At 29.1% G+C, this 11,904-nt stretch overlaps 1 protein-coding gene across 1 annotated transcript; it reads left to right on the forward strand.

Moving 5' to 3' along the window:
• Positions 1–971: 971 nt before the first annotated feature.
• LOC142325773 (anaphase-promoting complex subunit 1-like) lies at positions 972–5,782 on the forward strand. Its single transcript, XM_075367804.1, has 3 exons — positions 972–1,202; positions 4,221–4,416; positions 5,750–5,782. Exons 1-3 carry the CDS (start codon positions 1,060–1,062, stop codon positions 5,780–5,782), a joined length of 372 nt encoding a protein of 123 aa, XP_075223919.1. The 5' UTR covers positions 972–1,059.
• The last annotated feature ends 6,122 nt before the right edge of the window (positions 5,783–11,904 follow it).

Below are 11,904 nucleotides of genomic sequence, written 5' to 3' on the forward strand. Positions count from 1 at the left end.
CAAAAAATTAGTGGAAAAATCTTAAGTCCCTTTTTTGTCTCTATAATGTCATGTAATTTTTTATTTTATTTAATACTGTATGTTTTCATGATGAATAACTGAATGACCCTACTATATTTTGTTACTGGAAGGAGGTTCTGGCTTATAAACATATAAAAGTCTGATGATAATAATTGTACACTTTCGTTACTATTTATTTTTATAATAACATAAAAATATTGTAGAGAAGAAGACTGGAGATTTGATTGAAAACTCATAACATAATTCAGATGTTTTACACAAATGGAAAAGCTATTTGTTGATAAATTATTAATGAAAACTTAAAACTTTTGGTAAAAGATTTGTTTCTTCAATGAAGAGTTATTATCATGTCAGTTAAGTTTTTTTTTTGCTTTTCATTATCCTAGAATTTCATTTAAATTGGTTTAATATTTTTTGATGTGATGTTATTAAAATTGAGATCTGGAATGACTGTGTATATGGATGGTTTTAAAAGTAGCTTTTTTTCAACTTTAGTTTGTGAACAATCTAGTGTGTTTTTGTTAAATTGATAAAATATGAATTATTACACTTTTTGGAAAAGCATTCATAATTAATTTTTTTGAGCATATTACTGAACATTTAAGTAAGTACAACTCATTTAAGTAAGAAATAGTAGCATGAATTATTTATGCAGCTATTTTTATGGTTATTGATTATTGTGTAGTGAGTGTTTTTAATATAGATAGTTTTTACTTTTATTTCTAATAATAATAATCTAAAATCTTGGTAGAAAGAAAAAGGAATTTAGTTTACGTAAGTAATGCAGTTTACTTTTCTTTAATATTTAATAAAGATAAAATTATTTTAATAAAAAAAAGTTATGTATTTATGCAATTCTTATTTATCTAAATTTGTTGAAATGTTTTTAAAATGTTTTATCATTGATGCTAAATTATATATAATCTGTTTTTTTTTTTTGTTTTATTTTGTAGGCTTGTCAATCAAACTCCACACAATATTATTACATCATCTACTACTCCAAGCAGTTGGGGATCTTTTGGACGTTCTAGAAATCTTATGTCGCCAGCTACACCATCTGCTTTGGATGCTAGATTGGGCACCAGTCAACAATCTGTTATTGATGGTGAAAATGAAGCTAAACCGATTGTTCCTGAATTATGCCTTGATTATTTGTGGTCTGAAAACCAAACTCTCTCTTGGTTAGTTTGAAAAATATTACCTTTCTCTCACTCTCTCACTCTCTCACTGTCTCACTCTCTCTCTCTCTCTCTCTATCTATATATATATATATATATATATATATATATATATAATTATTTTTTGTAAATAAACTGTATATGAAGAGAGTGAACATGCATGCACACACATACAGAGTTGTACATTGTGATATATTTTTATGACCAGATTTTTTTCAGCATTTCTTTGGTTATTATCATTTTTATCCTTATTTTACACCCTTCAATTTTCTATAATAGTATTCCCTGAGATGTAATGGAACTGTCAGGTCATTATGGATCCAGTTTACCATCTTAACCAGATCGAAAAGAACTTTGTTTTTACATGACTGCCCAAAAAGGAGTGTAATATATTGAGGGTGTATGCATGTATGTATGTATGTATGTTCCACCATATTAGTTCAATGGCTGAACCGGTTTAGATATATGACTGACTCCCTGTTGGAATCTTTACATTATTGGGAGTGTCATAGGCTATATTAAATATATATATAGTAGTTTCTTTTGGAGGGGGTGAAAAATGTTTTCACGTTATCGTCACCCAGATTTGTAATAGTGGAGATTTGTCTGTGAAGCACAAACTGAATGATTCAAATCAATCGAATGGATAATATTACAAAAATAATAGAATTAAATTTATGTTAAAATAAATAAATTAAAAAAATTCTGTTTAATAATAATGGGCTTCCTGTGGAAACTGCGCGTGAGGCTAAAGTGGTGAGATGATGTGAGCACCTTGTGTGAGGGTATCAATCTGCCGGTAACAAATGAGGTGCTGTTTTTGGTGGTGCAATGGAATTATAATATCTCTGCAAACACTCGTCTGATTTTCAAAATTCAAACAGGGTATTTGTTAGGTTAAAGGCTAACTTTTGCACGCATCAGGTACCCTCTCAATCTAACAGATTTTGGTTATTGGGAGATATTATATCTTCTAATTTTCAAAATTCAAACTGGGTATTTGCTAGTATAATACAAAATCACGATGGAACTAAATCAAAACAAAAATTAACTAATGTACACTGATAAATCAAGTGGTTAATGCTACACCAAGACCAACTTGAACCCGGTAAGCTCCCACAAACAGTCTTTGTAGAGTTTGATGATAGTATGATTAGAGGTAATGCTGCCGGCATTGGATTGAGGATCAAGCTCGCTATTGATGAATTTTATGTTTTAGGGAGACAGGGCAAAGTGAAACAGCGAATGCAGTCACTAATATTGTGCTGGGTTCTGACTGTGCATGAACTATAAGGGACTGAACTAGATAGAACTGAATATTTGAGCACTCACATTTTTGCCAAGGGCAGGCCAAAGTAGCATTGTGTCGCATGAGACGGTTGGAGAGTTTAGCTTGTTTGAATCCCTTGTATGATCCACATGATAAAAAGTCACAAGAGACTTTTTATCATCAAATAAATAGATTGTAATGTTTACAGTTTCCTCATTTGGCTCCATACATTAATTACATTATATCCATAAATTTTTGAATTGTAAATTTTTCTCAATGATCACTAAAAAGTATTAAATAATAAAAATAATTATAAAAATTAAAATAACGTGACTGCCAAAAAATAAAAAATAATAAATTGAACTAAAATAATAGGATGTTTAGTCCTTTATGTCCATACTAAGGTATGGATATAAAGGACTCTTTATGTCCATACTAAGGTATGGACATAAAGGACTTAAAATCATTATGCAGTATTTAATTAAGTAAAATAATTGGTGACCAGTCAACTTTCAGACAGCTTTAATTTATTTAAATATATTTTTCTTGTAGAAATAGCAGAGATTTACGGTTGTCTAATGGTTACGTTGTCATCAGGTCTTGCTTGCATCGATTAAAATATTTTATCCGATGAAAATATTTAATGCAGTTGGGGAGCTCATTAATATATAGAATAATTACTATTCAGAGCCCCCCAACTGAGTTCTGTGAGAGACTTTTTATCATGTGGATCATACAGCAATTTTCTGGGATTCAAATGGCTAAACTCTCCAATCATCTCACGCGATTCAGTGCTGTAGGCGTGACCCTTGGCAAAGATGTGAGTCTCAGATTTACGATAGCTCTATCTAGGGTAGTTCCTTGTAGTTTATGCCCGCTTAGATTCCAGCGCAATATTAATGGCAGCATACACCGTTTCACTTTGTCCTGTTTCCCTAAAGCATCAAATTCGACAATAGTGGACTTGATCTTCAATCCGATCTTGACAGCATTATCTCTAATTATACTGTCATCAAACTCTACAAAGATTGTTTGCGGAAGCTCACCAGGCTCAAGCTGATCTTGGTGTAGCACAGGTCACTTAATTTTTCTGAGTATATCAGTTAATTATTTTTCTGGTTTGATTCCTTCGTGATTCTGTATTATACTAGCAAATATCAGTTTGATTTTTGAAAATCGGAAGATCGGTTGCAAAGATATAACATTTCCTAATAACCGTGATCTGTTAGATCAAGAGTGTACCTGAGGCGTGCAAAAGTTAGCCTTCGACCTACTAACTTTTTATTTATTTATCTAGTAGTTGTGCTTATAAGTTGTATCATTGTATATTTGTTGCAGACTTATTTTCGTGTATCAGATAAACAAACTACAAAGTATAAGAAATAGAACCATTCAACAGGGTTCTAGCCTCAATGATTTTTAGTAAAGTGGAAAAAGCATTATGATAATAAAATATTACAAAATTGAAGAGTATAGCTATTTAAGAAAATTGATTCAAAGAATCATTCATGAGTGTAATAGTATGTCGGTATTTCTGTACATTTTAAGGATTGCAAGTAATGGATCAAGTTTGATTAGCTTCAGATTTTTTCATAGTATCATATGAAAAAATTATTTCAATTCCTAAAGTACATGTATTATAATGTAAATAATTTATTTCTAGATTAACAATTATGTTTAGGAATTCATGCAGTTGAAGTAAAAATTCAAGTTTGTGCTTATTTAGTTGTTTTATTATTGTCTTTTTGTAGTTTCTATGAAGGAGAGGCAAGTGCTGCTAGCCGTGTATTTCTCAGCTGTGATATATATCAGAAATTTCTCTGTTACGTTGTGCCTTCTAGAAATAAGCTAATATATGTAAAAATTTCATGGACAAATCAAAGATTTCCTGAAGTAATACTTGGATCTGTATCATCATTACCTGCAAAAGATGCTGCTTATCTACCTGTAAGTATAAATGCATTTTTGAATAATGATCATTTTATGATAATTGTTATTATTTGTTGTTAGTTTTGTTATATTATTTGTTTCTTGGACTTAATAAAATAATTTATTATATGTATTTTTAAACTTAAGAATATATTTATATGTTTTTATTATTTGCGTTTAAAAGAGTATTAGTGCTTTGGTCATTAGAACTAAGAGCATGCGATAAACTGTGCTCAGACTTGTTAACTTTGATGGTCTACAGGAACCGATTCATTGAACTGGTACATCATCTTACTTCAAAACTTTCAATTTTAACAGGTTGAGTGCTACACCGTATTTTGGTTAAATTTATATCTCAACGTTTTTTGATTATAAATAGTACAAAAAACACAATAATAATACTTTACATATTTCTGATTAATTGTTACTTTAAATGGTTGTAAACAATGCCCTTGATTATCCCATGTGAGATGATTGAATTTCAGTTTCGAATATTATGTGAGAATTAATACATTGAAAAAGATTGAAAAGCTTTATTTGAAGACAAGATCTGTTGACAGGGAAGAATGTATGTCTGCTCCTTGATCAAACTTATTTGAAAATTACAAAATTCATGATGCCACTATCGGACTTCTTGTGCATGCTTTTCATTTTAAGGCCACAAGAAACTTTAAGTTCTTGATCCCTTTTGCTCATAAAGAAATTAGTAATGGATTTAGTTCTTGTATGCAAAAGGATAGAACACTCATTGTTGAACTGTTTACAATAGGTGAAGGGTCCTTGATGATTAGTCACTGTATCTACTGAGCAATTTCTAAATTAAATGTCATCTATCAATTAATTATAATTAATTTTTATATTTATTTTTTTTTTTATTCAGTTCTATAAATGCTGCAAGATGTTAGCTATTACTTTTCTTTTGTCTCTACAAATGGTAGATTCTGGATGGATTAACATTAATGTAGGATTTAACCCTCCACTTGAATGCGGGAACTTTTAGATCGTAGTTGTTCTTCTATCCAATCACACAAGGTATAATCTATAATTGTTACTGGATGTAAGAAAAGAATAAAAATATGTTAAAATTATCCTTTGTTTCTTATAAACACATGTTTGTCAAGGATGTATAAGTTTTCTGAGCAGAATAATAATGAAGATGGATTTATATTGGATATTAAAAACTGTGTTTATGTTATATTAAAAACCATTCATTCATTGAGTTTTCAATAATGATACTTTTTAACGTACAAAATACAGGAGATGTCTTTAGATCAGTGCTTAGTGCCAAAGTAGTTGATAAAAATAGTATTCTTGTAATTTATATTTGGTAACATTTATTTTTACTTAACAGTTATTGCTAACAACAGTACCTGAACTTCAGTGAATAATTTTGTATTGTTTTTCTCTTTTAGGATTTTTGTTAAAATAAATTTATTCTGTTTATTAGTGAAGTTACAACATTTATTTTTCAGTTTCTAAATGCCTTAAAGTTCTAAAAAATATTTTACCTAGAGAGGCAGCGCTTCAAACAATAGGGAAGTGGTGTGGTGCACGAGATGCTCCTGGTACACAAGATTTTTCTCCTGCACAAGAATGGCAGCTATTTGTTTCTATTTTGTTAGGTAAAAATATATGAAACACTTAATAAATAAAATTACACTTTACTCTTTTTAACACACCCACAAAGGCTGCCAAAATGCATAGGCATTTTATTTGCTGTAGGTATTTACATGTATACTTACAAAAATCTGGAAATTTTCTTTTTACTTTTTTAGTTTATATTTGATGATATATACACGAAAAAAGCATAATATCAAAGAAATAAAACTCCAATTATATGTTTTAAAAACTTTTTTTTGCACATAACCTGTCGGATACATGACACAACTTTGTTATGATTATATAACTCCTGGGCATCATGTACCTGCATGGGTACACAACCTCTCTTATTCCTCTGAGCGTGTCGCTAGGCGTGCCACAAAAACCATTTAATGTATTTCATTTTATAACTTAACAAAATTTTAATTTAGAATTTGTATTACGTAAAGTTTGGAGTATTAACCTGATTAAAATAGTTATTTGTAAAATTGTATTATATAGTTCTTTTCATGACACTTCTAATATGCTGTTGCATGATTTTAAACACCTACAGTATAGCCAGACTAAAAAGAAGTGCTATAAGAAACCTGTGAAAATGTATACCCCATTGGGTGCATGATGCACTTTACTAATAAACAGAGTGTGCCTCTATGGGTACACGATGTAATTTAAAAAAGAACTTGTGTACCCATTCGACATCACTAACGTTGTTAAGATTATCACGCCATTAGAAAGGATAGAAATCTATATTATTAGCTTAACAATTTGAATATAGCTAAAAAGTACCTTCCGTATAACAAAAAGTCTCTAAAAACTTTGTATTGTTTTGACATTTTCAGCTGTTGACCACATACTTATGACTACTTGTTTTTAAAATAAAGGATAAGAAGTCCTCCATTTTCAAATTTTGTCAGTTTGTGTGCCCTTTTAAAAGCATTATTATTATTATAGAAGTAAGAATTTAAAAAAAATAATAAACAGGTTTTGCTATAAGAATGTTTTTTTTAAATCTGGTTAATCTGAGAGGGGTTTAAACCTAATACACACAATTTATTTTTTTAATGTAAATATAAATATCAGCATATAAGTCAGCATGTTGATCTGAATTACAGTCGTATAGAAAAATGGGTTACAGAAAACTGGGTATGTATTACAGCTATGGATTTTAATACTTGATCGTGGATACTGGTGTTCTTTGGTGGTAGGGTTTCCATTAACCACACATCTTAGGAGCGGTCAATAATTAAAAAAAGAACTGGCACTAGAAAGAGAATCTTGTAAAGCTGCATGAAACCAGTCAAATGATTGAATTCATATTATTCAAGTAGGCAAGTTTTAGAATATTTAAAACAAATTAATACAGGGTAAAGATATAAACGGGTTAATTAAATGAAAGAACTGGCACTAGAAAGAGAATCTTGTAAAGCTGCATAAAACCAGTCAAATGATTGAATTCATATTATTCAAGTAGGCAAGTTTTAGAATATTTAAAACAAATTGTTACAGGCTAAAGATATAAATGGGTTAATTAAATGAAAGAGTTGGGACTAGAAAGAGAATCTTGTAAAGCTGCATGAAACCAGGCAAATGATTGAATTCATATTATTCAAGTAGGCAAGTTTTAGAATATTTAAAACAAATTGTTACAGGCTAAAGATATAAATGAATTAATTAAATGAAAGAGTTGGGACTAGAAAGAGAATCATGTAAAGCTGCATGAAACGAGTCAAATTATTGAATTCATATCATTCAAGTAGGCAAGTTTTAGAATATTTAAAACAAAATGTTACAGGCTAAAGATAAATGGGTTAATTAAATGAAAGAACTGGCACTAGAAAGAGAATCTTGTAAAGCTGCATAAAACCAGTCAAATGATTGAATTCATATTATTCAAGTAGGCAAGTTTTAGAATATTTAAAACAATTTTTTACAGGCTAAAGATATAAATGGGTTAATTAAATGAAAGAGTTGGGACTAGAAAGAGAATCTTGTAAAGCTGCATGAAACCAGTCAAATGATTGAATTCATATTATTCAAGTAGGCAAGTTTTAGAATATTTAAAACAAATTGTTACAGGCTAAAGATATAAATGAATTAATTAAATGAAAGAGTTGGGACTAGAAAGAGAATCTTGTAAAGCTGCATGAAACGAGTCAAATTATTGAATTCATATCATTCAAGTAGGCAAGTTTTAGAATATTTAAAACAAAATGTTACAGGCTAAAGATAAATGGGTTAATAAAATGAAACAGTTGGGACTAGAAAGAGAATCTCGTAAAGCTGCATGAAACCAGTCAAATGATTGAATTCATATTATTCAAGTAGGCATGTTTTAGAATATTTAAAACAAATTGTTACAGGCTAAAGATATAAATAGGTTAATTTAATGAAAGAACTGGCATTAGGAAGAGAATCTTGTAAAGCTGCATGAAACCAGTCAAATGATTGAATTCATATTATTCAAGTAGGCAAGTTTTAGAATATTTAAAACAAATTGTTACAGGCTAAAGATATAAATGGGTTAATTAAATGAAAGAGTTGGGACTAGAAAGAAAATCTTGTAAAGCAGCATGAAACCAGTCAAATGATTGAATTCATATTATTCAAGAAGGCAATTTTTAGAATATTTAAACAAATTATTACAGGCTAAAGATATAAATGGGTTAATTAAATGAAAGAGTTGGGACTAAAAAAAGAATCTTGTAAAGCTGCATGAAACCAGTAAAATGACTGAATTCATATTATTCAAGTAGGCAAGTTTTAGAATATTTAAAACAATTTGTTACAGGCTAAAGATATAAATGGGTTAATTAAATGAAAGAACTGGCATTAGTAAGAGAATCTTGTAAAGCTGCATGAAACAAGTCAAATGATTGAATTCATATTATTAAAGTAGGCAATTTTTAGAATATTTAAAACAAATTGTTAGAGTCTAAAGATATAAATGGGTTAATTAAATGAAAGAGTTGGGACTAGAAAGAGAATCTTGTAAAGCTGCAAGAAACCAGTCAAATGATTGACTTCATATTATTCAAGTAGGCATGTTTTAGAATTTTTAAAACAAATTGTTACAGGCTAAAGATAAATGGGTTAATTAAATGAAACAGTTTGAACTAGAAAGAGAATCTTGTAAAGCTGCATGAAACCAGTCAAATGATTGAATTCATATTATTCAAGTAGGCAATTTTTAGAATATTTAAAACAAATTGTTACAGGCTAAAGATATAAATGGGTTTATTAAATGAAAGAACTGGCACTAGAAAGAGAATCTTGTAAAGCTGCATAAAACCAGTCAAATGATTGAATTCATATTATTCAAGTAGGCAAGTTTTAGAATATTTAAAACAAATTTTTACAGGCTAAAGATATAAATGGGTTAATTAAATGAAAGAGTTGGGACTAGAAAGAGAATCTTGTAAAGCTGCATGAAACCAGTCAAATGATTGAATTCATATTATTCAAGTAGGCAAGTTTTAGAATATTTAAAACAAATTGTTACAGGCTAAAGATATAAATGAATTAATTAAATGAAAGAGTTGGGACTAGAAAGAGAATCTTGTAAAGCTGCATGAAACGAGTCAAATTATTGAATTCATATCATTCAAGTAGGCAAGTTTTAGAATATTTAAAACAAAATGTTACAGGCTAAAGATAAATGGGTTAATAAAATGAAACAGTTGGGACTAGAAAGAGAATCTCGTAAAGCTGCATGAAACCAGTCAAATGATTGAATTCATATTATTCAAGTAGGCATGTTTTAGAATATTTAAAACAAATTGTTACAGGCTAAAGATATAAATAGGTTAATTTAATGAAAGAACTGGCATTAGGAAGAGAATCTTGTAAAGCTGCATGAAACCAGTCAAATGATTGAATTCATATTATTCAAGTAGGCAAGTTTTAGAATATTTAAAACAAATTGTTACAGGCTAAAGATATAAATGGGTTAATTAAATGAAAGAGTTGGGACTAGAAAGAAAATCTTGTAAAGCAGCATGAAACCAGTCAAATGATTGAATTCATATTATTCAAGAAGGCAATTTTTAGAATATTTAAACAAATTATTACAGGCTAAAGATATAAATGGGTTAATTAAATGAAAGAGTTGGGACTAAAAAAAGAATCTTGTAAAGCTGCATGAAACCAGTAAAATGACTGAATTCATATTATTCAAGTAGGCAAGTTTTAGAATATTTAAAACAATTTGTTACAGGCTAAAGATATAAATGGGTTAATTAAATGAAAGAACTGGCATTAGTAAGAGAATCTTGTAAAGCTGCATGAAACAAGTCAAATGATTGAATTCATATTATTAAAGTAGGCAATTTTTAGAATATTTAAAACAAATTGTTACAGTCTAAAGATATAAATGGGTTAATTAAATGAAAGAGTTGGGACTAGAAAGAGAATCTTGTAAAGCTGCAAGAAACCAGTCAAATGATTGACTTCATATTATTCAAGTAGGCATGTTTTAGAATTTTTAAAACAAATTGTTACAGGCTAAAGATAAATGGGTTAATTAAATGAAACAGTTTGAACTAGAAAGAGAATCTTGTAAAGCTGCATGAAACCAGTCAAATGATTGAATTCATATTATTCAAGTAGGCAATTTTTAGAATATTTAAAACAAATTGTTACAGGCTAAAGATATAAATGGGTTTATTAAATGAAAGAGTTGGAACTAGAAAGAGAATCTTGTAAAGCTGCATGAAATTAGTCAAATGATTGAATTCATATTATTCAAGTAGGCAATTTTTAGAATATTTAAAACAAATTGTTACAGGCTAAAGATATAAATGGGTTAATTAAATGAAAGAGTTGGAACTAGAAAGAGAATCTTGTAAAGCTGCATGAAACCAGTCAAATGATTGACTTCATATTATTCAAGTAGGCATGTTTTAGAATTTTTAAAACAAATTGTTACAGGCTAAAGATAAATGGGTTAATTAAATGAAACAGTTGGGACTAGAAAGAGAATCTTGTAAAGCTGCATGAAATCAGTCAAACGATTGAATTCATATTATTCAAGTAGGCAATTTTTACAATATTTATAACAAATTGTTACAGGCTAAAGATAAAAATGGGTTAATTAAATGAAAGAGTTTTGACTAAACAGAGAATCTTGTAAAGCTGCATGAAACCAGTCAAATGATTGAATTAATATTATTCAAGTAGGCAAGTTTTAGAATATATAAAACAAATTGTTACAGGCTAATGATATAAATGGGTTAATTAAATGAAAGAGTTGGGACTAGAAAGAGAATCTTCTAAAGCTGCCTGAAATCAGTCAAATGATTGAATTCATATTATTCAAGTAGGCAACATTTAGAATATTTAAAACAAATTGTTACAGGCTAAAGATATAAATGGGTTAATTTAATGAAAGAGTTGGGACTATAACGAGAATCTTGTAAAGCTGCATGAAACGAGTCAAATTATTGAATTCATATTATTCAAATAGGCAAGTTATAGAATATTTAAAACAAATTGTTACAGGCTAAAGATAAATGGGTTAATTAAATGAAACAGTTGGGACTAGAAAGAGAATCTTGTAAAGCTGCATGAAACCAGTCAAATGATTGAAATCATGTTATTCAAGTAGGCATGTTTTAGAATATTTAAAACAAATTGTTACAGGCTAAAGATATAAATGGGTTAATTAAATGAAAGAACTGGCATTAGTAAGAGAATCTTGTAAGATGCATGAAACCACTCAAATGATTGAATTCATATTATTCAAGTAGGCAATTTTTAGAATATTTAAAACAAATTGTTACAGGCTAAAGATATATATGGGTTAATTAAATGAAAGAACTGGCATCAGTAAGAGAATCTTGTAAAGCTGCATGAAACCAGTCAAATGATTGAATTCATATTTTACAAGTAGGCAATTTTTTGAATATTTAA

Source organism: Lycorma delicatula, chromosome 5, assembly GCF_047948215.1.
Source record: "Lycorma delicatula isolate Av1 chromosome 5, ASM4794821v1, whole genome shotgun sequence".
NCBI classification, from domain to species: Eukaryota; Metazoa; Arthropoda; class Insecta; order Hemiptera; family Fulgoridae; genus Lycorma; species Lycorma delicatula.